A 27,765-nucleotide genomic window follows, 5' to 3' on the forward strand; every position below is an offset into this window, starting at 1 on the left:
CACAGCACTAGTACCAAGCCAGCCCATGTCCTTCCTCTTTTTTTAATTTTTGTTTAAAGGAAGAAAGACTTCCTGGAAGTACACTTGCTGTAACTATTTGAAGAGTCTATATTTTGTTCAAATTTAATACTGCATCAAAACAAGAGCAGCTGCTTAAACAGGGGAATAACATGGTTTATTTTTCTGCACTGCATGAAAGATAAAGATTATTTAATACACCCAAATTTGCTTATTTGTACTTACCTACTGTTTGTTTGTTTTTTTTTTAAACAACCAGAGTTGTCCAGAAAACACATTTCAAAGTTGACATTGTTCAGCTTTTATTATCAGCTCCCCACTCCCCCCCCCGCCACCAAAAACAGGTACACAAAGTAAGAAAAGAGAAGATCCATAAGAATATTCTTTTTTTTTTCCACTGTGCACTTTTCAGGTGCACATGACCCTGCAGCAACATTTCAGGCAATAAACTACATACTATACTCCAAAGGGATGAGAGGGGGAAGAATAAATATTTTCATTACTCAACTACAGTTAAGCAAATAAAGGCAAAGGAATATACAGTGACTCATCCTCCTTCCTGTAAATAAATTGTTGGGCTAAACAAGAATAGTTTAACACAGCAGAGGAGTTATTTTCCAAAATTCTCAAATTTAGCAGTCTCTCCCCCCTGCCCCCAAAATGCAGCTTTTGAAAAACCTTTACCAGCCTGTGCAGAATCAGGCATTCAGTCTTACCTCACTGTCTTAAGAAAACAGACAGGAAAATGCCAAAAGCACACCTAGCATGAGACCCGATACAGGCTGGGGAACTCTCTCTATGTCTGAAAACATTAGTGGCAGGAGAAAGGTGCTTTGAGAAAAATGACATCTTAATAATCAGGCTTTGACAGCAGATTACAAAAATAAAGAGAATCTCTCTCCTAGTTCTTACTCTGGGGAATAAATTCTCATTATTACACTTGAAAGTCAGCATGCAAGAAAGTCTTCAGAAGATGAAAAGAAAAAAAAAAGGCTTCGGCTATTTGCAAAAAAAACCCTAAAAGCGCTATCAAACTTCTAATACTGCACTCTAATCTCTGGTTTAAAAAATAGGACCGTCTTATGGATTGAATATAACGTAGTCATGAACGAGTTCCTAATGCAGCACTGACAAATGCAGGCTACCTTTAGCGGCTGGTTTTTCAAGTTTTGTGTTTGAACTGCATGAAAGATTAAGTACTATTTTGAATTCAACATAGAATGTGTGTGCAGGAAAGGGAAAAGGGATGGGACTTGATATACCGCCTTTCTGTGATTACAATCAAAGCGGTTTACATATTATATATAGGCACTTATTTTGTACCTGGGGTAATGGAGGGTTAAGTGACTTGCCAAGAGTCGCAAGGAGCTGCAGTGGGAATCGAACCCAGTTCACCAGGATCAAAGCTCACCAAAATCAATATATGTTTTGCTGGACATAGGGTCCTCTTTACTAAGCTGTGCTATAGGCGCAATAACTTAGCGCACACTAATGCTAGAGACACCCATAGAATTATATGGGTGTCTCTAGCATTAGTGCGTGCTAAAAGGTTAGTGCGCCTACAGCACAGCTTAGTAAACAGAGCCCTTAGAGTTTCTTTGACCAGTAATTACAAAGGGCAATATTTGAAGCTTGGCTTCTCTTTTTTTGGCACTTGTCCAAGGCCTTTTTAACTCCCATTTTCTGAAGACTTTCTTGAATATCCACTTTCAAGTGTATGAAGGAAAATTTTGTCAAATTTTTGACTAGAATTTTTTTTCCACACTTCAACCTTTTTGGTAGTTTACCACTAATTTAGTCATTACATTTCACACACATTTATCACCCTGAGGATCTGTGTGTGCCATCCCTTCTTCCTTGCTCATGCAGGTCTCTACTTTAAAATGTGTTCGTTGATGTTTCTTATTCTTCATGGTCTAGCACCTAGCTATATATCTAATCTTACTGAAGCACCAATCAGAAACTTTGATATTCTTTCAAGATCTTATTTAGTTTTCCATTATCCTAATCCTAGAAAGACAGGAAAACAAGGATATAAATATAGTTTTGTATAATATCAGTGAGCAAGATGGTGGAATTCTTTACGTACATTTGCGAGACAAACAATAAATAAATTATCAGCTTCCTTGAACCTTATCAGCTTCCTTGCACCTACTGTTACTCTATTTTCCACTCTGTATATATTCCCGGAGTTGGTACTCTCCTCTCTGGAACCTGTAAGCCACATTGAGCCTACTGCTATGCGGGAAAATGTGGGATAAAATGTAATAAATAAATAAATAATTTTCAAAGTTGTTATAAAACTTATTTCAAAAATTTGTTATGGATCGATGAATTGCACACACCTTGGAAAAAAAAACATGGCTTACATCCTGGGAATGCCTAGTTGTTTTAGCGCACCTTAGTAAAAGGACCCCTAACAGATTTAGTGCACACTAAATGATGAGATGACCACAGGAATATAATGGGCATCTTATTTAGCACATGCTAATCATTAGCGCACCTTAGAAAAAGGGCCCCTTAATCTGTCAACCGCACTGAACGCAGGAGGCTTGTGCGCGATCCAATTGTGATGTAATGTAATATTATTTGCCTTTGTCAGTGGCGTTCCTAGGGGGGCTGACACCCGGGGTGGATTGCCGATGCGCCCCCCCCCCCGGAACAGCGCGACGCTCCCCCCCCCGGCGAAAGAACCCCCGATCCCCCGGCGCATGCCGCTGGGGGGGGGAGGGGGGTGCCACGCGCCTGCCGGCTCTTCGTTTTCATGCTCCCTCTGCCCCGGAACAGGAAGTAACCTGTTCCGGGACAAAGGGAGCATGAAAACGAAGAGCCGACAGGCGTGCACCCGGGGCGGACCGCCCCCCCCCTTGGTACGCCACTGGCCTTTGCAGAACCCTTCCGATTCTTCTCATACATAGCTTCTCGACTTCAGGTCTATCGGTGCTCAAGCATCCCTATCATCATCAAGATCTCCTTATCTACTCAAATCTCAAGGACCTAGAGCAGCTGAGAGGCAAGGAGAGACTGAAGTAGTGAAGGGGGAGGCAAATCAGATACTGAAAGACTCACAGCACCCAAAGAACTGATGCCTATGTTAGTCCCCAGAACCCTCAAAACAGCTCTTTTTTTTTTGTGCATAACCAAACATGCAAATGAATCCGGTTCTTAGATCAAATGTCTACAAACCTCTCATATGCACTATGGATAGCCTGAAAACCAGACAGACATACACAAAGACTAAAGTTGGCAACCACTGTATAAGGGATTTTATTCAGTAGCATTTTCACTGGTTTCACTTCTTAAGCTCCCAGTAATTGGTTTTATTAATACACAGATTAAAAAAGTAAAAAACTATACTGCATTTATAATTCAGAAAACTTTTCAAAAATGTGATATCGCCTTTAGTGAATATGAACTCTGCACCCTTGGCCAACAGGGCAGGCAAGTTCACTTACATTAAATGGGGCATGCATTTGAGAAGCAGGGAGGTATAGGGTTGGGAATTACATGTAATTTCAGGGGCCCTGGGGAAGGCTTAGGAGCACCACAAGCAAGTTCATTTACAGAGTAACTCTCAAGTCCAGACTATATGTGGCAGTCAAAAATATTGAGGGAATACAAATAGGAAAAGTATAAGACAGTATTTAATTCAATGGTATCTAAAGTCAGTAGTTTGCTAAAATTAAAGTGAATCAGTGTTAAGTGATACTATATGGTTTTGATCTTAAGAGAGGAGACTTATTGATGCTCCCTAGGTATTGTCCTATCTAAACGTACAACTGGGCCAAAGCAATAGATCAGATATCCCAAGAAAGATGCCTGGAATATAATGCAGAAACAAGATGTTAACAACCTGGGAGGAGAACATGGGAGAAGCAGAGAAATCCCACTGCCACTCCTTGTGATTTTGGGTAGGCCACTTAACTCCTTGTTGCCTCAGGTAAAAACTTAGATTCACTTTTTCGTTAATCTCCTAACATGCATTTATGTTATTACTGCAGGTTCCATTTTATGCAGGACCTACATAAGTACATAAGTAATGCCACACTGGGAAAAAAAAGACCAAGGGTCCATCGAGCCCAGCATCCTGTCCACGACAGCGGCCAATCCAGGTCAAGGGCACCTGGCAAGCTTCCCAAACGTACATTCTATACATGTTATTCCTGGAATTGTGGATTTTTCCCAAGTCCATTTAGTAGTGGTTTATGGACTTGTCCTTTAGGAAACCGTCTAACCCCTTTTTAAACGCTGCCAAGCTAACCGCCTTCACCACATTCTCCGACAACGAATTCCAGAGTTTAATTACGTGTTGGGTGAAGAAACATTTTCTCAGATTTGTTTTAAATTTACTACACTGTAGTTTCATCGCATGCCTCCTCGTCCTAGTATTTTTGGAAAGCGCGAACAGACGCTTCACATCCACCTGTTCCACTCCACTCATTATTTTATATACCTCTATCATGTCTCCCCTCAGCTGTCTCTTCTCCAAGCTGAAAAGCCCTAGCCTCCTTAGTCTTTCTTCATAGGGAAGTCATCCCATCCCCGCTATCATTGTAGTCGCCCTTCGCTGCACCTTTTCCAATTCCACTATATCTTTCTTGAGATGCGGCGACCAGAATTGAACACAATACTCAAGGTGCGGTCACACCATGGAGCGATATAACGACATTATAACATCCTTACACCTGTTTTCCATACCTTTCCTAATAATACCCAACATTCTATTTGCTTTCCGAGCCGCAGCAGCACACTGAGCAGAAGATTTCAGTGTATTACCGATGACGACACCCAGATCCCTTTCTTGGTCCGTAGCTCCTAATGTGGAACCTTGCATGATGTAGCTATAATTCGGGTTCTTTTTTCCCCACATGCATCACCTTGCACTTGCTCACAAAACACACATTAACAGAATTAGAATATTAGTAAATTTAGCCTTCAGATTATAAGCCTTTCATTGACGGGGAACTACCTTACTGTACCTGAATGTAACTTTCCTTCAGCTACTTACTAATGGCTTTGGATAATTTCCTAAAAGAAAGCCCATAAGCCATGATTAAGATGGACTTGGGAAAATCCACTTCTTATTTCTAGGATAAGCAGCATAAAATCTGTTTTACTGTTCTGTGATCTCATCAGGTACTTGTGACCTGGATTGGTCACTGTTGGAAACAGGATACTGGATTTGGATCTTCGGTCTGTCCCAGCATGGCAAAGCACATGTTCTTATGTACTACTGAAAAGGTATGGACTAAATCCAAAATAAAAGCTATGAATATGGAATGGGTCATAGACCTCAGGACAGAGAAGCCTAGAAATGTTGTTCAGGTCAGAAATGTCAGCAGGTAAGACATCTGGACCATACTGTGAATAAGAAAAGGCAAACAAAGTGATCCCGGGGGGGGGGGGGGGGGGGGGGGGGAGGGGGGGGGCAGGAACATCAAGACTGATTAAATGGACTGGATTTGTAGAAATCAAGAGAGTGTCAATTGGTGAAGTGAGGACTAGGGAGAATGACTGTTAGCCGAACAGAAAGAATGAACACAGGTAACTGAAGACAGCAAGCAAGACAAGTCATATCTCCTAGTATTAAGTACTGTCCTCAAAGAAGCTGAAAGTAACAGGACTGTAAAAGCTTACACCTGACAGGAAGAAAAGGTGAGGTAGGGAGGGGGTGTAGCTGCAAGAAAATGCTCTCTAGACACAGAACCGTGCCCTGTTTGCACAGCTGACAGCTCTGACTCTGAATAAATGCAAGGGAGGAAAAAAAAAAAAAAAGATCAGGATAGAGATATTCAAAGAAAAGTTCAATCAAAGCAGCCTGTGTTCAACATGCAACATCATTTGGCACCTGCAGGGTATGAAGGGCTGTATTCTACACAGGCTGATAGGATAAAGAAGGGACTTACTGTGGGAGAGTCCATGGTGGAACGTTCCTGGTGCAGGTCCTGTGACTATGGCATCTTTGGACACATTTCCTTTGGGTGAAGTGTCCGAGCTGAATGAGAGAACGTGCAGGGGGAAGGTGCGCATGGGATGAATGTGAGACAAAAAGTTGATTGGAGCTGAAGTCAGGGGTCCTGAAAACTTGGCAACAGTTGATTTATAGGAAGGCGACAAAACACTTAAGGAAGGTGAGGTGGTAAGCAATCCAATTCCACTGGTACCCTTAACAGCCTTGAAAAAAGGAAGGAAAAAAAAAAAAAAAAAGAAAGAGGACATCAGTCACACAATAGAGAAGAGTATTAATGAAGTACAATCTTGTCATAGATCATGTTGAGCACAGTTGCAAGGTGAACTGGTTTCAAACCACAAACAAGTCACACAGGTGACAGTCAATCATATAGATGAACTTATCTATTTAAATAACATCGATACCAAGTGTCACAGGCCTCGGAAAATAAATCATACTCAGATACGTATCTGGTCATGAATTACACCCACAGGTGTTGCTCAGTAATACATCTCAAAATAGCAGCACAAGTGCAGTGTCACAGTTGTCTTTCAGAGCAGCACAATGGCTACTTGATAAGAGCTGACATGGCTAGATACCAGTCCCATCAAACTGTAAATGAATAGGCCTTAATCCGAATGGATTAATATCGTAAGTCTGCTGCTTAGAGAAGTAGGTCAATGTTTTCACACTGGGATACTCACTGAGATAGTGGTGGTGGACGAAGTGCTGTTCACTGCAGATGTCAAGGAAGAGGTCAGTAGCTTTGCCACTCCTTGAGTTCCTCCACCAGCATCTCCATTTGGTCCACCTGGGGGAGCTACTAGCGTCAGTTTCTGAGAGACTGGAGATTTCTTTACTGTGGTAACAGGGGACTGGTGGCTTGAGGCTTGGCCTGAAGAAGGAGATTGGGTACCGGACCCTGAATTCACAGATGTGGAGGTCTGGACTGCGGAAACTCCAGATGTCAAGTTGCTGGAAGGACTACTGTGCTTGGAAATAGTGCCAGATTGAAAGGGAGCCTTGTAGGACTGTCCTGAGCTGGAACTGACAGACTGCTTCCCATGATAGTTGCCGGAGCTTGTGGAGAAACTGGGGGTTTTGTGGGAGCTGCTAGGGGTCTGTATACCTCCCCCACTTGATGGGACTAAAGATGTCACTACTGAGGGAAAGCTCTGGGTCTTTGGGGGGGATGTTTTCACCTGCTGGGAACGCTGTGGCAAGGGAGAGGTAGCTATCTTGGGATTCTGCAGTTTGCTATGGTTGAGTTGATTAGAAGGGAAATTCTTTTGCTGCTGGCTACTTAAGTGATAAAGCTTCACAGACAGGGTTGCGGGCAATGGGGTTGATCCTTGAAGAGTGATCTTCTGAAGGCTCTGCTGCTTCAGTTTACCTGGACTGGTTTCAGGTGGTGTCTTGCTCACAGGAATCTGGACAGGGACACCTTTATAATTTGAATTCTCTAACTTCTCCTGAGAAACCTGACTCATTGCCAGTGTCTGCTCAGTCAGAAAATTAAGTGATGAACGTAGAGAACCACTGGGTGACAATGCTGGAGTTGTAGGGCTGGGCTTTGGGGAGGTCTTCTCCTCCAATGCTGTCAGGCTGGGCATCTTCTCTGAAGGGGCTTTTGTCATTAGTGCTGGACTGAAATCGGGGCTCTCTCCCTCCTTGCTGTTGAAAGCAGCCAGCTCTTGTGACACAGTTTCTAGTGAAGGTGGGTTATGAATCAGATCCTCATCCAGTGAATCGTCTCTGCTGTAGACAGTGGGAGTGAGAATGCTGCCAGAAGAGTGCACAGTGTTAAGCAACTGAGGTTCTCTGACAGCAGTACCAGGGATACAACCAACACTCTGTTGCTCTGATGCCAAAGTACTGACACAACCTGAGTGGATGAGGGGTACTGTTGTTTTCTTTTCCAGTTTAGAAGAGCAATCCTAAACACAGGAACATAAGATGGAAGTGAGAAATCTATACAGCAACAGGCTCAATATGTAACACATCACAGTTCACAGCACCATCCCAGAGCCATAACAGAAGATACTTGAGCAGGAAAAACAAAGTAATATATTAATATTTTAGACAGAGGCTTGCAACTTAAAAAGGCAGTCAGTTAAAATCTCTGGCTGGCATCAATAGGGAACTGCAAAAGAAAGCTCTCCAACTTAGCAAGGCTGAAGCCTGGAACTCTCCCATTAATCATTTAACTTTCTATTTCATTTGAAAGAGGAATTTGCAGGGAACTTCAATGACATACATATTCCCTGCTATCACGACAAAGAGATCCCAACTGTGGTACTAAGTTTAAACATTAAGGGCTCCTTTTACTAAGCCACGGTAGTAATTCTCAGCACAGCGAATGCGACGAAGCCCATTCAATTCTTATGGGCTTTGTTGCATGTGCCACGTGGGAATCACTACTGTAGCTTAGTAAGAGGAGCCCAAAGAGTATAAAATTCTTTGACATTTCAGACAATACAAGGCCAGTTTTCAGTCTCCCCCTGGACCCACAATTCCATTTTCAAAAGGGAAACTCCCTGTGAAAATTTGTTTGAAAATCCCACCATGCCTGATGCTGTGGGGGATTTATTAGCACCCCCCCCCCCCCACATGCATCCTCAAAGTCTGTACAGTAATACATACATAAGTTCAAAAACAAGTTGAGCAGTTCCACCTTTCCCCCATCTCTAATGCCACTCCTTTTCTCTGCAAGGGAGGAATTAGGAATCTTCAGAAAGGCTGGCTTACACACAGAATCCCTCTAAAACATGCCCGATGTATACATTATATTTACTTCAACCCAGATTTGAATGAACCTCAGTTCTGCTACTGTACACCTGGTTACTGATTTGTGACATGAACTTGGAGAAGGGCAAATCATTTCTGAACTATAAGCACAGACATACCGCAATTACAAATTAAATTGATACACTTTATTTCTGGCAAAAAAAAAAAACATGTCTAATGAGATTGAATAAAAATTTTTAAAAGCTAGAGTGATTTAGTATTGTTTTTAATAATAATAATAATCGTTATCATAAAATGCTTCTAGTTAAGAGCCATACTCACTTTCACCTTCAGTTTTGGAGCTGCTATCACTTTCTTCTTGGCCCTGTAGAGTAAGAAAGGTGGGGAGGATGTTGTGATTTTTCCCAGGACATACACAGTGAACACCTTTGAAATGTTGCCTAAGGCATGCTCAGTACTCACGGTAGCGATGTCAGGTGGGCATGGACTTGTCTGCTCTCCTTAAACAGTGTCCTGCAACAGTCAAGAAGAGCAGCAAGTCAACATGCACAGATGCAACACAGGCCACCTAGGCATGTAATATTTCGGTGCACCCGACACTTGATAGTCAATTGACCTGAACACCTCCCTCCCAGCTGTGATCACCTCTCCAATGCAGCTTAAGGAAAAGACGCACACGAACCCACCTAGCTTTTCAAATAGAGCTAGCCTTGTGCTGTGCTTGTTTATGCCAGAGAGCTAGATATACCCACCTGGCTTGCATCCACCCTTTCGGCCAGAGTAGTTTGATCTCAGTATCTAGAAATGCCTTCAGATAATCCTCCAGGCCCTGAGACTTGCTTTTCTCTAACTCGTAGCGGCCTACTTTAAGCTTCATCACATGAAGAAACAGTTCCCTGCAGCAGTGGCATGTGTCGGAAGAGGGATGGACAAAAAAAGGTGAGAGAAACAACTGAGTAGGTCGTAGACAAAATAAGTGTGAATGATTATGAATGTGTAACAATGATTTAGACATTCACTTTTCTCTCATTCATTCTGCATTCTTTACCCAGCTGACTCTTTATGGAGCTGCTCTGTATGATACACAGTATTTTCCCTGTTTTCTTCCACACCCATATAGAGGCTGGGTATTGTAGAGGCCTCCAAAAGCAAACAAGGTACAACACCCTGAATCAGCACTTTTGATACTATTCTGGTCAACTTAACTGGAGTAATTCTGTGTTCTCCCTGCAGAACATAAACAGTTCCAAGGATGTCTGTCACCTGACAACGACCAAACTAGAAGTGGCAAAGAGTTAAGTCTAACTGCTGTACCATCTGTTGCCTGATGTGTAAAAGACATTTTGATCTTTATTGCTAGGATGCAGCACTTGGGGACAATTTCCAAACAGCCCTTCTCGTTAAAGCATTCTGATTTTCCACACATAAAGCATATTTCACACACACAGAATGTGGCTATTATAAAACTGCACGAGTGAAAGATCGTGTGCAAGAATGTGTTAACAAGAGCACACAGTTTTGCACATTATGCAAGTCAGAGCTTCCAAAACTGTGGGTCATAACCCCTCATATAGGATCACATAACCCATAACCTGACCGGGTGCTCTGCAAGATGTCAGTGTCCTGCGCTGACTGGGGGTGGGGGAGAGAAATCTCACATTTTCTGCAGCTGTGCAAATTGGAGTCATGCCACAGAAAGATTGGTGAGCGCTGATATAGCTATTCCCAATGCACTGTTGGGACGTATAATCATTCATATTTGTACCTGGCTTTAGAGCATGTGTAAGTCTGCATGCTGCCATGAATAAAAAGGCATATGCCCTTAGACTAGGCATGTTTTTGCAAATTTGTGCAGGTTCCTTATTATAAAATTGTTCCCAAACTACAAGGGTGGTCTTAATGCCCCTATTTTCCATATTGTTTCTCCCTGAAGAAAAGCAGGTGGAAAGTATGCATGTTAAAAAAAAAAGCACACGAACAACAAAAAGTCACCTTGTACTTTGCACCTACTATTTGAATGACAGCGGGGAGGTTCACCACTTTCCTCCACCAACCTAAATATGTCCATGTGAATGCCTCTTTTTAATGCAGTTAGGGAACTCATGAATACTTTTAGCTGCATTTAAGCAAGGCAGTTTTTTTAAAAAGTCAGCCCGTTTTACCAGGTGAAGACCTAGTTACCCAGGTAAACATCATTGAAACTGCTCCCTTTAAAAAGTACCAATTCTAGCTAGAATACTCCAATACCATTTTTTCTTTCTTGTGTCTATAGGTCATCTTTTGGTCTCTCTCGATATTCTCAGATGAGACAGATTATGAAGCTTAGGAAGAAATTCTTCCTTCATATGAAACAAGTCATTGAAAATGGAAGCAACTTAAAAGTCCCCATTGAAGTGTATAATTAGCCATTAGGGAACACATTTACCTTTTTAAAAGCCCCATACCTTTTACAAAATTTGAGAGTAAAAACACGGTTGTATGATACCTTGCCATTCTGTAGACTGCAGAAAATGGGTATGCAGGTTCTAAATAGATCCAAATAAGGAATTAATACAGCTTAATTTTGAATACATACTTTTACTTTAGATTATAATTGGTTTATGGAAAACTTGACTAACCTGCTAATTATATTTCTTTGGAATATCACCAGACCAGTCCAGAACCTGTGGTTATGCCCATCTACCAGCAGATGGAGATAGAGAAATAAAGTCCTGTGTGCTTTGCTTCATAAGAGTGCTGTGGTTAGGTCTGCAGTATTTTGAATAACCACACAATCCAGTGAATACGCCAGTTGTGTTCGTCCCTCTTAATTCTGATGAATAGTTTTTAGGGCTGAAAGTTAAATCGCACTTAATTCTGCAATCAATGCATTAATCGTGATTTATTTTAAAAAAATCATGTTGTAGCATCTCCTATCTCTTCTGCTCTCTTCCATGTCTCACTCCTGTCCTCAGAGCAATCTGGCAACTTTCCTTCCAACCGCAATTCAGTTATCACCCTCCACCAGTGCCAGTCTACCTTAAAGGTGGTCTTCTGTTGGTCCCTGGCAGCTGCAGCATTGCACACACATTGCCTGCAGCCTGGTCCAAAGCTTTCCCTCTGGCTTGTCCCGTCTCATGTCACTTTCAGTTTCTGCATGTGCAGATGGGTCAGAGGGAAAGCTTTGGACCAGGCCTCAGGCAGGTTGCCACTGCCAAGGACAGGCCTATTACTGGCTAAATCCAGAGGTCTCTATTCCATCCTCATTCTTCTTGATCTTTCCGCTGCTTTTGACACTGTCTCACAGCATACTCCTCGCTACCCTGAACTCACTTGGATTCCAGGGCTCTGTCCTTTCTTGGTTCTCTTCCTACCTCTCCCTCCGCACCTTCAGTGTTCACTCTGGTGGATCCTCTTCTACTTCTATCCCTCTGCCTGCCGGCGTACCTCAGGGTTCTGTTCTTGGTCCCCTCCTCTTTGCTATCTACACTTCTTCCCTTGGTTCATTAATCTCATCCCATGGCTTTTCCTACCATCTTTATGCTGATGACTCCCAAATCTACCTTTCTACCCCTGATATCTCACCTTGCATCCAAACCAAAGTTTCAGCGTGCTTGTCTGACATTGCTGTCTGGATGTCTCAACGCCACCTGAAATTAAACATGACCAAAACCGAGCTTCTCATTTTTCCCCCCAAACCCACCTCCCCACTCCCCCCGTTTTCTGTTTCTGTTGATGGCTCTCTCATTCTCCCTGTCTCCTCAGCTCGAAACCTTGGGGTCATCTTTGACTCTTCTCTCTCCTTCTCTGATCATATCCAGCAGATCGCCAAGACCTGTCGTTTCTTTCTTTACAACATCCGTAAAATCCGCCCCTTTCTTTCTGAGCACTCCACCAAAACCCTCATCAACACCCTTGTCACCTCTCGTTTAGACTACTGCAATCTGCTTCTTGCTGGCCTCCCACTTAGTCACCTCTCCCCCCTCCAATCGGTTCAAAACTCTGCTGCCCGTCTTGTCTTCCACCAGGGTCGCTTTACTCATACTACCCCTCTCCTCAAGTCGCTTCACTGGCTCCCTATCCGTTTTCGTATCCTGTTCAAACTTCTTCTACTAACCTATAAATGTACTCACTCTGCTGCTCACCAGTATCTCTCCACACTCATCCTTCCCTACACCCCTTCCCGTGCACTCCGCTCCATGGATAAATCCTTCTTATCTGTTCCCTTCTCCACTACTGCCAACTCCAGACTTCACGCCTTCTGTCTCGCTGCACCCTACGCCTGGAATAAACTTCCTGAGCCCCTACGTCTTGCCCCATCCTTGGCCACCTTTAAATCTAGACTGAAAGCCCACCTCTTTGACATTGCTTTTGACTCGTAACCACTCGCCTCCACCTACCCTCCTCTCCTCCTTCCTGTACACATTAATTGATTTGATTACTTTATTTTTTTTTGTCTATTAGATTGTAAGCTCTTTGAGCAGGGACTGTCTTTCTTCTATGTTTGTGCAGCGCTGCGTACGCCTTGTAGCGCTATAGAAATGCTAAATAGTAGTAGTAGGCCAGCGGGAGGGCGGGCAGGTGGATTGAAAGGAGGGCAGGTGCCACACCCTGAGTGTGGAGAGGTAAGTCAACAGAACTAGAACGGCTAGTGATGGAAGCTATGACCAAGGAGATGAGTTTCAGCAACTATGAGAAGAGCTTGCTCACCACCAAGTTTGTGTCACTGCTCATGGTGGTGGGGGGGGGGAGGGGAGGGTTAGAGGGAGTAGAGAGAATGCACCTGAAGAAAGAAGGAAGGAAGGAAAGAAGAGAAAGGGAGAGATGTTGGATCTGGTGGCGGAAGGGAGGGATATTGTCAGGCCTTTAGGGAAGGCATTTGATATACCACCTTTGTGGTTTCAATCAAAGTGGTTTACATTTTATATACAGGTACTTATTTTGTACATGAGGCAATGGATGGTTAAGTCACAAGGAACTGCAGTGGGAAATTAATAAAAATACATTTAATTGAAAAGTAGCACTAATTTTATTTTTTGCTTTTATTAAACAGAAGGACTAACTGCAAAATTGAGACAACAAGAGAACAGTGAACTGCCAATAAAAATTTCAGCTGAACAGGATAGGATAGGAATCTGAACTGGTCTGGTGAGAGTCAAGGAAAGAAAATGACCAAGTAAGCCTTAATTTTTCCTTATCTTCAGACCACTCCAGAACCTGTGGGTTATAGCAAAGCAATTCTTAAAATGGGAGGGATTCCACAACCCTTGCTTTAAGTACCTTGGCTCCAAATGGAGCTTCTGCTCTTTCAGCCACATCCACTCTGTAGCACTTAGCTTAACAAATGTACGCAGAAGACCAGATCGCTGCTCTGCAAGAACACCTGGTGCCACCACATGTAGTTCTGGCCAAGAAGTGCGAGTTCTCAAACCTTTAGTAGCTTGTTTACCTTTTGAGAACGTAAGCTGAAGAAATAGTTTCCTTGACCCATCATGAAAAAGTAGCCTCGGGAGGCTGTCTGACCCTTCCTTATTCCTCCAAAAAGAACAAAATTCTAAATTGTGAAGCCATAGACCTAACCTTTTCTGAGAATGTTCTGGAGATTACTGACTGGGAATCTCTCTGAACCAGGCAACACCTCTTTTGCCAAAAGTATCCCCACGCTCTCCCCCAGGGATCCTAGTGTCCTGCCCTCCCCGAGCTGCCATTATAGGATATGTACTGTGGAGCTTCAAAACAAGTTCTGAAGAAAAATGGCACCCCTGCTCCGAGGGGGTGGTGGTCCTAGTCAGTAATGGTACTCCCCAAGAACCCATAATAACCGAACTCTGAAACAATGCATCCTCCATATTACTCTGCCTTGAATCCTTGAACCAATAGCGGGAAGAGTTAAAATAGTCACCACTCCTGCTCTTTCAGGGTTTACAGAATGAGACTGCAATGTCAACAATGGCAACACACTGAACTTCAAATGCATCTGAGCCTGCTCCTGACTCATGGGAACCGAAAGGAAGGGAGGAGGAGTGACAAACGCTATACTACTCTACTGAGCTGCAGCTATCTCCACAGCAAGTGCAGCACTTTGCTCTCTCAGCTGGAGCCTCCATCTAGGCCTACAAATCTAGTTGTGGTAATTTGTTCGAGCCATGTAGAGCAAAGCTACCTAAGACTGTGCCAGAGAATAAATCAACTGCCGCTTGAAAGGGTTAAGTACAGTGCACAGCTCCTCACATTCTAATACAAAAGATCTGCTCGAGTTCCCTAAAGACAGTGCCAGCTACAAGGAGAACCTTACTCACTGCAAAAGTATTTAGCTGACCTGTTTAAAAATAAAAAAATAGAAAAAAAAAGGCCATTTTTATGTCTGGAATTTAAAAAATGGCCTTAGCACACAGGAAAAACCTCCACAAAGGCACACTAAGGTCACTTTTTGCCCAAGTTTAGTAAAACAGTCCCTTAATAAATTATTTATGAAACTTCAAAATTTAAATCAAATTATACAAGGAAACTGACTTATAAGCTTCTTGTATTTTTTTTTGCCATTTCCTCCAGTCTGGTTGAGGATCAAAAGTCTCACTCAAATTAAAGGGAAGATGGCCGCTACCAAGAGGTCACGGAGCAGTCTAGTTCCGTGACCCTGGCCGATAAAAATCGGCTAGAAGCGAGCTGCGCGACCCCCAGACCCCGGACGGACCAGCGAATTGAAGGTTGACTGCATCCGAACCTAACTGACGGGAGACAGTCTCACCTGAGGATCCCACGGCCGTCCTATCCAAGTTGCGTTGCTGTTCAGGGCCACAGGCCAGGACGCGGAGAGCTGCTGGAGGTAGGCCGCGACTCCCTCTATGCCCAGGAGGCCTGGCAACACATTGCCGCGCCATTAGGCAGCGACTCCCTCTCCGCCCGGGAGGCCTGGCGAAGCATTGCTGCGTCGGTGCCCAACAGCTCCCTCAGAGTTCACCAGGAGAACACGGACTGCTCTGGCTGCTGTGCCAGAGGGTCAGACGGAGACGCTGCAGGATGAACCTCCCACCGACCTCCTCCAAAGACGGACCGCTGAAAGCCTCCAGATGCCGATCGCAGATCTTCCCGGTTCCCACTGCTAGAAAACAACAGTGTGATTACTGGACCTCGGCACCACCTCCACCGCTGGTAACGCCGACCGGACAGAGCGGAGGTGAGAGGAAGAGCCAAGCGTGTGCGGTGCATGCAGGGGTGGCTGTGCAACGGAAACAGCCATAGTAGCAACACGTGGGACAAGAGTGACTAGGACCCGGTGTCCCGAGCCACATATGCTGGCTGCCGCAGGGGGGGCAGCTTTGTGCCCACTGGGGAGCGATACAAGCCTTTGCATCTGGGAGCATATGGAAAGGACCTGCAACAGGAGTAAAGCACAGGCTTGGTGCTTTCCATGGATCCAATTGACCCTGGAACCCCAAATTATCCCTCTGAACACCTATGAGTTAAAAAAACAAAAAAAAAACCCAAAAACATTCATCCACCAAAATAATCCCTCAGACATATTTCCAAGCGATTCAGGAATACTCTAACATGCCAATGATCACCCAATGATATTGACTCATCACAGCGAAAGTAATCAACTGTTGGAGACAACTGAAGGAACGAACCCTCACAAAGAACTATCCCCCCTCCCACTTGAACACGGTCCATCAGCAGCCAAACCGAATTGACCTAAAATGAATAACGTCAAAATACTTCTATCTACTCCCTATTTATGGTCCACCTAACATTAACCATCCCACTCGAAGAAAATAACATCATACCCATACTACATTATCACCACAGACTGACCAATTACGTTACTCTTCAACAAAATGACAACACCCATAACAGAGAAAAAATTCCAACGTGGACAACACCAACAGAACCAACAGAACCAACAGAACGGAAAGAAAAGTCATACCAAACACACATTCATAAAGAAACGACAACTAACAAAAATTCACATAACACCAAACATAGAAGCCCCATACCAAAAAACTCAAGTGGGTTATATCAACGCCAGATCCGTTGTAAACAAAACAACTATAATAAAAAGACTGGATCACGTCAGAAACCCTTGACCTAATCTTCATCAGTGAAACCTGGATCCACGATCAAAAAGACCCCATAATCCTTGACCTATGCCTGCCAGGATACAAAATTATTCACTGGACAAGAAGGGAAGAGAGAGGTGGAGGCATAGCACTAATATAGCGATCCCACTTTACAACCGAAACCACTGCCGAGTCAATAACAAACCAACTTGAAATTGCCTCAATCAGAATACATAGCAAATCCCTGCTTGATCACCTGAAATGCATCTTGTTTTACAGACCACCAGGTAACTGGAATGAAAGCCAGCCAACCTTCATGGACTTCATTTCAAACACTTGCGCAACCAACTCAAAACATTCTAATACTAGGAGACATCAACCATCACCTAGAAGACTCAAACTCCACCAACACAAGAGAATGCAAGGATTTCCTACAATTATGGGATCTCAAATGGCCACACATGTAAGCAACCCACGTCAAAGGGCACACATTTGACCTTATCTCACACAAATTGGCCACAGACCAAAACCTACATGGACAGAACCATGGACCGATCACTACAAACTAAACCTATCACTAAACTGGAGGAGGAAGGGCTCACGCCATACACAAGAACACACAACCTACAACACAAGAGGCCAAATAGACCCGAAGACATTCTGGCAACAAATATACGATAACGAATGGACAACATAAACTGACTCTATACACTACCTCACCAACTGGAACAAAAGATGTAGAAGCATACTAGACGACATAGTACCCTTACAAACAAGCACATCATGAAGACATATCACGATACCATGGTTCAACGACGAACTGAAAAATCTAAAAACACAATCCAGGCAACTCGAAAGAGCAAGGAAAAAAATAAAAGACGAACACATGTTCAACGCTTGGAAACAAGTAGAAAGAAAATACAAATACGCAACAAGACAGGTCAAAAGGGCATAACACAGAACCAAAATAGGACCAGATTACAAAGACACAAAGAAACTACACCAACTCGTAAACAAACTACTAGACACCACCTTGATCACCACAACCAACACAGACATCCCATCCGCAGACAAGCTTGCTAAATACTTCAATGAAAAAATTGCAAACCTGTGCAACACATTCCCTCTTGACAATACTAACATCGATGACTTCATCGACGGTCTGGACCCAACTCCCGGAGAATACCCAGCGGATCGAATTTGGTCAAACTTCACTCTCCTCACCACCAAAACAGTTATCCATGCGATTCATAAGTTCTCCGGTACCCATTGCAAACTGGATACGTGCCCCAACTATCTATTAAAATCCGCCCCCGACCGCTTCATAACAGACCTTACATCCCACCTAAACTACTTACTCCAACAAGGTCTCTTTCCTAAGGAAAATGGCAACATTTTACTCACCCCAATTCCCAAAGACACCAAGAAAAATCCAAGTGAACTCACCAATTACTGCCCAGTATTCACCAAACAACTCGGTGAATACATAAACAAATTCTCAATCCTACACGAATCACAATCAGGATTTCGTCCCCTCCATAGCACTGAAACAGTACTCACAACTCTCCTGGCCAAATTCAAGCAGGAAATAGCAATAGGCAATAGTATACTTCTCCTTCTCCTTCAATTCGACATGTCTAGTGCTTTCAACATGGTAAACCACAATATACTAATTAGACTCCTAGACTACTACGGCATTGGTGGAATATACTAAGCTGGATCAAGGGCTTCCTAACCACGAGAACATACCAAGTGAAATCTAAATCAAACATATAATCACCATGGAAATCTGACAACAGAGTACCTCAAGGATTACCACTATCACCGACCCTCTTCAACCTAATGATGACACCACTAGCCAAGTCCTTATCCAATCAAGGCCTCAACCCTTTCATCTATGCACACGACATCACAATATACATACCTTATAAACACGACCTGACAGAAATCACAAATGAAATCAAGCTCAGCCTAAACATCATGAACTCATGGGCAAAATGCATTCCAACTAAAACTCAATACCGACAAAAAACACACAGTCTCATCCTCTCATCCCAATACAATACGTACAAACCCACAAATTTAAGCATACCACTACACCCTCCCTATCTCAGACAGCCTAAAAATCCACGGCGTTACTATCGACCGTAACCTCACACTCGAGAGCCATGTTAACTCTATGTTTCCCTCAATGTGGAAACTCAAACGCTTGAAACCATACTTTCCGAGGGAAATATATCGCAGCTTGATACAAATCAATGGTACTAAGCCATGCAGACTACTGCAATGGACTCTACGCGGGATGCAAAGAACAACTCATTAAGAAACTACAAACCACACAAAACACAGCAGCCAGGCTTATTTTTGGTAAATTGCAATTCAAAAGCACCACACCCCTCCGAGAAAAACTACACTGGCTACCAATCAAAGAACGTATTACTTTCAAAATCTGCACCCTGGTCCATAAAATTATCTACAGTGAAGCCCCGGGATATATGACCGACCTCATAGACCTACCAACAAGAAATGCAACCAGATCAACACGAACTTACCTAAATCTCCACTACCCAATCTGCAAAGGTCTCAAATACAAATCTACTTATGGATCCAATTTCTCCTACATAAGCACACAACTGTGGAACACACTACCAAAAGCCGTGAAAACAACGTACAACCACCTAAATTTCAGGAAATCAATAAAAACCTCTCTGTTCAAAAAGGCATATCCCACCGACCCAACTTAAGTGCCTAAACTTCACAACTCAACGAAACCAAAGCTTGTAACAGACTCTATATAACTCTTCCTCTTGTAATTCCCCAATGTGTCGGTAACACATGATCCTTATCCGACCACATTAACTCCTATCTGTTTCTATGCCAGAGTTGGCGAACGCCTATATGGTACAATATAAGCCACATTGAGCCTGCAAAAAGGTGGGAAAATGTGGGATACAAATTATCAAAATAAAAATAAAGCAAACAAAAAACATAAAACTAAAAGATTAGGAGCATCTGCCTATAAGCTACCCTGACTATTGCTTGAACCAGTTAGCTTAGTGGGGTTTAAAAAAAGGTTTGGATAACTTCCTAAAAGAAAAGTCCATAAGCCATTATTAAGATGGACTTGGGGAAAATCCACTGCTTATTTCTAGGATAAGCAGCATAAAATGTATTGTACTGTTTTGAGATCTTGCCAGGTACTTGTAACCTAGATTGGTCACTGTTGGAAACAGGATGCTGGGCTTGATGGACCGGTCTGTCCCGGTATGGCAACGCTTATATTCTTATGTATTATGTTTTTCACCCACTTGGTCTCAGAGTTATCCTTCTATATCCTGGACAATAATTTATCTTAGGAGAAACTGAAGCACATCATCCAACAGTGCAAGAAAGCACAGTTCAGCAATCCATTTCTTGATCTCGGTGCTTTTTTTGAACACTGAAACCACATTACTAGATTTTGCTAAGGTACGGACTTAACCTTAATTTGAAAGCGTTCCAAAATAGAGACTCTATAAAATGAAGATACATACCTGTAGCAGGTATTCTCCGAGGGCAGCAGGCTGATTATTCTCACCAATGGACAGCCCAGGAGACCGGAAAAACTTTAGAATGAGAAGTCTCTGGAACGCTCCGTCGCGAGGGCCGAGCGCACCGCTAATGCGCGAACGGCTTCTCACCCGTGACGCGAGCGTGAGACCCTCAGTTTAATAGATAGCAAACCAGAAACAAGAACAACTCCAAGGGGAGGAGGGCGGGTATGTGAGAATAATCAGCCTGCTGTCCTCGGAGAATACCTGCTACAGGTATGTATCTCTTTCTCCGAGGACAAGCAGGCTGATAATTCTCACCAATGGGGTATCCCTAGCCCCCAGGCTCACTCAAAACAATGAACATTGGTCAATTGGGCCTTGCAACGGCGAGGACATAACATAGATTGACCTAAAAGAAAAACAACTAAGTGAGAGTGCAGCTTGGGTGGAGGGTGGAGTTGGATTCTAAACCCCAAACAGATTCTGCAGCACCGACTGCCCAAACCGACTGTCAAGTCGGGTATCCTGCTGAAGGCAGTAGTGAGATGTGAATGTGTGGACAGATGACCACGTTGCAGCCTTGCAAATCTCGTCAATGGAGGCTGAGTTTAAGTGAGCCACTGACGCAGCCATGGCTCTAACATTGTGAGCCGTGACATGGCCCTACAGAGTCAGCCCAGCTTGGGCATAAGTGAAGGATATGCAATCTGCTAGCCAATTGGAGATTGTGTGTTTTCCAATGGCGATTCCCCTCCTGTTGGGATTAAAAGAAACAAACTGGGCTGTCTATAGGGCTTTGGCTGTTCCACGTAAAAGGCCAACGCTCTCTTACAGTCCAAGGTTTGCAACTTTCCTCACCAGGGTGGGTATGTGGATGGGGAAAAAATGTTGGCAAGACAATTGACTGGTTCAGATGGAACTCCAACACCACCTTCGGCAAGAACTTAGGGTGAGTGCGGAGGACTACTCTGTTATGATGAAACTTGATATAAGGTGCATGCACTACCAGGGCTTGGAGCTCACTGACTCTACGAGCTGAAGTAACAGCCACCAAGAAAATGACCTTCCAGGTCAAGTACTTCAGATGGCAGGAATTCAGTGGCTCAAAAGGAGCTTTCATCAGCTGGGTGAGAACAACGTTGAGATCCCATAACACTGGTGGAGGTTTGACAGGAGGCTTTGACAAAAGCAAATCTCTCATGAAGCGAACAACCAAAGGCTGTCCAGAGATAGGCTGACCTTCTACACGTTGATAGTAAGCACTGATTACACTAAGGTGAACTCTTACGGAGTTGGTCTTGAGACCAGACTCTGATAAGTGTAGAAGGTATTCAAGCAGGGTCCGTGTAGGACAAGAAAAAGGGTCTAGGGCCTTGCTATCACACCAGATGGCAAACCTCCTCCCCTTGAAAGAATAACACTTTTTCGTGGAATCTTTCCTGGAAGCAAGACTCAGGAGACACCCTCCGAAAGACCTAAGGAGGCCACTTCTAAGCTCTCAACATCCAGGCCGTGAGAGCCAGAGACTGGAGGATGGGATGTAGAAGTGACCCCTCGTTCTGGGTGATGAGGGTCAGAGAACACTCCAATCTTCAGGGTCCTTCGGAGGACAACTCCAGAAGAAGAAGGAACCAGATCTGATGGTGCTAAAAGGGTGCAATTAGAATCATGGTTCCACGGTCTTGCTTGAGTTTCAGCAAAGTCTTCCCTACTAGAGGTATGGGAGGATACGCATACAGAAGGCCTGTCCCCCAATGAAGGAGAACAGCATCTGATGCTAGTCTGTCGTGGGCCTGAAGTCTGGAACAGAATTCAGGGACTTTGTGATTGAACTGAGTGGCAAAAAGATTCACCGAGAGGGTGCCCCACGCTCGGAAGATCTTGCGGACAACGTCCATATTTAGTGACCACTCGTGAGGTTGCATGATCCTGCTCAACCTGTCAGCCAGACTGTTGTTTAGCCTGCCAGATACGTGGCCTGGAGAAACATGCCGTGTTGGTGAGCCCAAAGCCACATCCGGACGGCTTCCTGACACAGAGGGCGAGATCTGGTGCCCCCCTGCTTGTTGATGTAATACATTGCAACCTGATTGTCTGTCTGAATTAGAATGATTTGGTTGGACAGCCAATCTCTGAAAGCCTTGAGAGCGTTCCAGATCGCTCGTAATTCCAGGAGATTGATCTGAAGACCTTTTTCCTGAAAGGACCAAGCTCCTTGAGTGTGAAGCCCATCTACATGAGCTCCCCATCCCAGGAGGGATGCATCCGTCGTCAGTACTTTTTGTGGCTGAGGAATTTGGAATGGACGTCCCAAGGTCAAATTGGATCGAATGGTCCACCACTGAAGGGAACTGCAAAATTCGGTGGAGAGGCGGATCACATCCTCTAGACATCCCGTGGCCTGGCACCACTGGGAAGCTAGGGTCCATTGAGCTGATCTCATATGTAGGCGTGCCAAGGGAGTTACATGAACTGTAGAAGCCATGTGCCCTAAGAGTCTCAACATCTGCCGAGCTGTGATCTGTTGAGACGCTCGAGCCAAAGACACTAGGGCCAGGAGATTGTTTGCCCTTACCTGGGGAAGATAAGCTCGAGATGTCTGTGTGTCGAACAGAGCTCCAAAGAACTCCAATTTTTGATCCGGGACAAGATGGGACTTGGGATAATTTATCATGAAGCCCAGAAGTTCTAGCACTCGAATAGTCATCCGCATGGACCGTAGAGTGCCTGCCTCCGAGGTGCTCTTCACCAGCCAATCGTCAAGATAAGGGAACACATGCACTCCCAGTCTGCGTAGCGATGCTGCGACAACTGCCAGGCATTTTGTGAAAACCCTGGGCGCAGACGCAAGACCAAAGGGCAGTACACAATACTGAAAGTGCCGAGTTCCCAACTGAAATCGAAGATACTTCCTGTGAGCTGGGAGTATTGAGATGTGGGTATAGGCATCCTTTAAGTCCAGAGAGCATAGCCAATCATTCTCCTGAATCATGGGAAGAAGGGTGCCCAGGGAAACCATCCTGAATTTTTCTCGGACTAGGAATTTGTTCAGGGCCCTTAAGTCTAGGATGGGACGCATCCCCGTTTTCTTTTGCACAAGTACCTGAAATAGAATCCCAGCCCTTCTTCCCCTGGAACGGGTTCGACCGCATTGGCCCTTAGAAGGGCAGAGAGTTCCTCTGCAAGTACCTGCTTGTGCTGGGAGCTGAAGGACTGAGCTCCCGGTGGGCAATTTGGAGGCCTGGATTCCAGATTGAGAGTGTATCCTAACCAGACAATTTGAAAAACCCACCTGTCAGAGGTTATAAGAGGCCACCTTTGGTGAAAAAATATCAACCTCCCCCCGACCGGCAAGCTGTCCGGCACGGACACTTGTGAGGCTATGCTGCACTGGAGCCAGTCAAAAGCCCGTCCCTTGCTTTTGCTGGGGAGCCCTAGGGGCCTTAGGCACACGCCGCTGACGGGAACGAGCGTGCTGGGACTGAGCCTGGGTAGGCTGCCGAGAAGCAGGAGTGTACCTACGCCTGTTGTAGGAATAGGGAGCACTCCTCCTTCCTCCAAAAAACCTCCTGGATGAGGAGGTGGTAGCAGAAGACGCCAGGCGGGAGAGAGAATCCGTAGCATCATGGTGCTTTTTGATCTGATCGACCATGACTTCTACTTTTTCTCCAAAAATATTATCCCCCCCGGCAAGGAACATCTGCCATCTGATGCTGGGTCTTATGATCCAGGTCAGAGACACGCAGCCATGAGAGTCTGCGCATCACTATACCTTGAGCAGCTACTTGGGATGCCACATCAAAAGTGTCGTAAGTACCCCTGGCCAGGAATTTGTGACACGCCTTCTGCTGCCTGACCACCTGGTGAAAAGGTTCGGCGAGCTCCAAAGGAAGTGCTTCAACCAAACTAGACAGTTGCCTCACCGAGTTCCACAAGTGGATGCTCGTGTAGAGCTGGTAAGTTTGGATCTTGGTGGCGAGCATAGCAGCCTGATATGTTTCCCTCCTAAAATAATCCAAGGTCCTAGACTCTCTGCCTGGGGGCGCCGAGGCATAGTCTCTAGTACTCTTGGCTCTTCTGACAGCAGAGTCCACCACCATGGAATAGTGAGGAAGTTGGGCCTTCACCATTACAGGCTCTCCATGGACTCTGTACTGGTACTTGGATTTTTTGGGGACCACTGGGCTAGAAAGAGGGAACGACCAATTTCGCATAAGCACCTGAGCGTGTTATGCAAGGGGGCCATTGCAACCTCAGCAGGTGGAGAAGGATAATCCAAGACCTCGAGCATCTCGGCCCTGGGCTCATCCACAACCTCCATAGGGAATGGAATGTCCTTAGACATTTACCGAACAAAAGATGAAAAAGAAAGACTCTCAGGCAGAGACATCCTTCTTTCAATTGGCGGAGTAGGATCAGAGGGGACCCCATATGACTCTTCCTCCGAAAAGTATCTGGGGTCTTCCTCCTCTTCCCACGAGAACTCTTCATCGGTATCGGACAAAAGCTCCCTAAGAGCAGCCCGAACCCGAGCCTGTCTCGACGTAGAGGAACAAAGACCTCATGAGGGATGCTGAGAAGTCGATCCCTGCCTGGACTCCGGCGAAGCTTCCTCCACCGACATCGAGGGGGAATCGACCCGGGTGGCGGCCGACGCTGGTACCTCAAGTGGCACCAAAGACGGGGACCTCACCACAGGTGATGGCCCAGATGCTGCCTCGCAGTCGTTACAGAAGGCGCAAGCACCCCCGACACCGAAGCAGATTGGCGCAGCAATCCCTCGAGAAGCTCTGGAAGAAGGGCTCTGATACGTTCGTCGAGAGCTTCCATCGGAAAAGGCTGGGGGACCAGTGCAGGAGTCGGTGGAAGAATCTGAGGGGGCTCGAGAGCCGGTACCAGGCTGCCAGATGACCGACGCATCGGCACTTCATGTATGGAGGGTGAGCGGTCCTCCTGCTGCCGACGCTTCTAGGGTGCCGACTCCCTCGGCTCCCTGGAGCTCTCGGTACCGTGCATGGAAGGAGAACGATGACGGTGCTTCTTAGCCTTCACTCGACGCCCGTCATCGAGACTCCTCGGTACCAAACAGGACGTGGAATCCTCACACATCCTCGGGGACGGGTCCGACGAAGGTCGGTCCTGGGGGGCCTGCATAGCAGTAGGCCTCGAGATAGGTGGAGATCCACTCGATGCCTCCCTGCTCCCAGCACAATGCGGTCGTTCGGCAGCCATTTCCTGGACTCTCAATTTCGCTGCTTCCCTTGACGTCGATGCCGCCGACCTCGGTACCGATGTCAATGCCGACGTTGAAGGACCAGACCGATCAGCAAAACGTTTCTCATGTTGAGCCTCCCGAGCCACTTGGGTCCGTTTCTTCATCAAAAGACACAGCTTACAGGCAGCTGGCAGATGGTCGGGCCCAAGGCACTGGAGACACTACGCGTGGGGGTCGGTACCCAAGATGGTCCGGTTGCAGCGAGTACAACGTTTGAAGCCACTGGGAGTCCTTGATGACAAGGACGGAAAAACAGCGGCTGCAAAATTAAAAGACTCGATCGGGCCAAATAAAAAGGCACAAAAAGGAAAAAATGACCCAGCCGAGCAGCCGCGACGAAAAAAGAAGGAAACTTTAAAAGGTGAAAAAAAACTAAGAAAATAAAGGAAAACTACTTTTTTTTTAACATTTGAAGAATACTAAAGTTTAAGTGAAAGAAGAAAAAAGGGGAAGTGGTAAACGCTAAAATCGATCTCCTGAGCCGAAAAAAGCGCAGTCAAAAAAGACGAACACTCTAGATCATGGGTCAAAAAGAACTGAGGGTCTCACGCTCGCATCACGGGAAGCTGATCGCGCATGTGCGGTGCGCTGGGCCCTCGCGACGGAGCGTTCCAGAGACTTCACATTTGTTCTAAAGTTTTTCCAGTCTCCTGGGCCGTTGCGGACGACGACCCATTGGTGAGAATTATTAGCCTGCTTGTCCTCGAAGAATTATCTCTTTCAATTCTAACAATCAGTCTTTAGTAAAGATGGGCATTCAGTTTGCTCCTACCTGATTTCCTCATTCCAATGGAATATCTTTCGTGGTCCCATAATCCTCTTTCCCCCTTTCTCCTCATCATCCTGTTCCTCAGAGCACACTCTGTCTCGAAGCTCCTTATCTTTCCCCTCTTCCAACAACCTGAAAAAATAGTACATTTTAATTAAAGCATGTTACAACTTTGATAGAGGGAGGTAAGATAAAAAGCAAGATGGGCATGGGAAATTCAGGAAAAGGATACAAATAAATATCCAAGAAGGAGAGGGAATGGGAAGAAAACTAAGACCATAGGAAAGAAACAAGGGAGAAGACGACAGAAAATAGCAAAATGAGGTAAGGGAGAAGGAGCCAATACTGGAGATTAACAGTATAAAAGAGGCAGATGGTAGAGTAAAGTAAGCACTGGAATATGAAGAGACAGAGGGAGGAAGGATTATAATACAAATCTACCACAAAGATGAAAGAAGGAACATGAATAATACTGGGGGGGGGGGGGGGGGGGGGGGGGCAGATGTGACACATTGTTCTGCAGAACAGATCACATGGAGGGTAGAAATATGGAATAAAAGGGGAACAAACCAAATATATGGACAGTAAAACACCAGCACTTACTTGACAAACTTAGCCTGTGTGTGAGCTTGGCACTCCTCCTGGTATTTATTCATCTGCCCTGGCATTGCTCTGCAAATTGCATCCTTTAATTTCTGCAGGGGCTCTTTTAGACAATCACCCTAAACACAGTGATAAAATAGAGAGTAAGATCAAACACTCTCAGTGCTGTATTCTCTATCGGACAGATGCCTATATACAGATTCTGTGTTCCAATCCAAGCTTATTTGCTCTTGCAAATACAGTCTGCAACCAAACTTCATTCTGTTGCTCAGCACATACTCAAGACACACCATAAGCATTCTGCTCTGCTTCAGATCTGCATGGCTTCCTGAGGCTCACTGAAAGATTGTTGTGAAAAGCAGGGCTCAGAACTTAGGCCACAATATAAGAAACAAACAGGAAGCTCCTCAAACAGAACTGCCCAGGGTCGGTCTTAGCAACTGTGGGACCCTGTGCAGACCAGTTTGCTGGGGCCCCCAGCCCCGCCCCTTGTTGACAAGATATGTTTTAAACATTCTTTTATTTCAAATACTACTACTTAACATTTCTAAAGCGCTACCCGGGTTACGCAGCGCTGTACAATTTAACAAAGAAGGACAGTCCCTGCTCAAAGGAGCTTACAATCTAAAGGAAAAAATAAACACAAATCAAGCAAAACTTGTATACAAAAACTAATTCAAACATGAAAAATGCTATACTAGGAAACCTTTGGGTTTAAAAAGCAAAACCATGTGCACGTAAGGACTAGATAAATGAATTAAAACAAATCCCCTTAATATGTAATACTTGGTAGCAATAATGAAACAGTGATTAAATATTCAGATAGCAAGCAG

At 44.8% G+C, this 27,765-nt stretch overlaps 1 protein-coding gene across 3 annotated transcripts in view; it reads right to left on the reverse strand.

Annotated features, from left to right (window-relative positions):
- UBN1 (ubinuclein 1) overlaps window positions 1–27,765 on the reverse strand; it is a 61,084-nt gene that overhangs the window by 5,667 nt on the left and 27,652 nt on the right. For 2 of the 3 annotated variants that reach the window (XM_030211906.1, XM_030211907.1), the window contains exons 10-16: window positions 26,933–27,051; window positions 26,333–26,461; window positions 9,469–9,612; window positions 9,179–9,229; window positions 9,038–9,080; window positions 6,673–7,905; window positions 5,925–6,192 (exon numbers count right to left, since the gene is read on the reverse strand). In XM_030211906.1, the coding sequence (XP_030067766.1) occupies window positions 5,925–6,192; window positions 6,673–7,905; window positions 9,038–9,080; window positions 9,179–9,229; window positions 9,469–9,612; window positions 26,333–26,461; window positions 26,933–27,051 (1,987 nt within the window). The remainder of the gene's footprint in view (window positions 1–5,924; window positions 6,193–6,672; window positions 7,906–9,037; window positions 9,081–9,178; window positions 9,230–9,468; window positions 9,613–26,332; window positions 26,462–26,932; window positions 27,052–27,765) is intronic. The other variant, XM_030211908.1, reaches the window with a different exon arrangement.

The sequence above is a fragment of the Microcaecilia unicolor genome, chromosome 8 (genome assembly GCF_901765095.1).
Source record: "Microcaecilia unicolor chromosome 8, aMicUni1.1, whole genome shotgun sequence".
Lineage (NCBI taxonomy): Eukaryota > Metazoa > Chordata > Amphibia > Gymnophiona > Siphonopidae > Microcaecilia > Microcaecilia unicolor.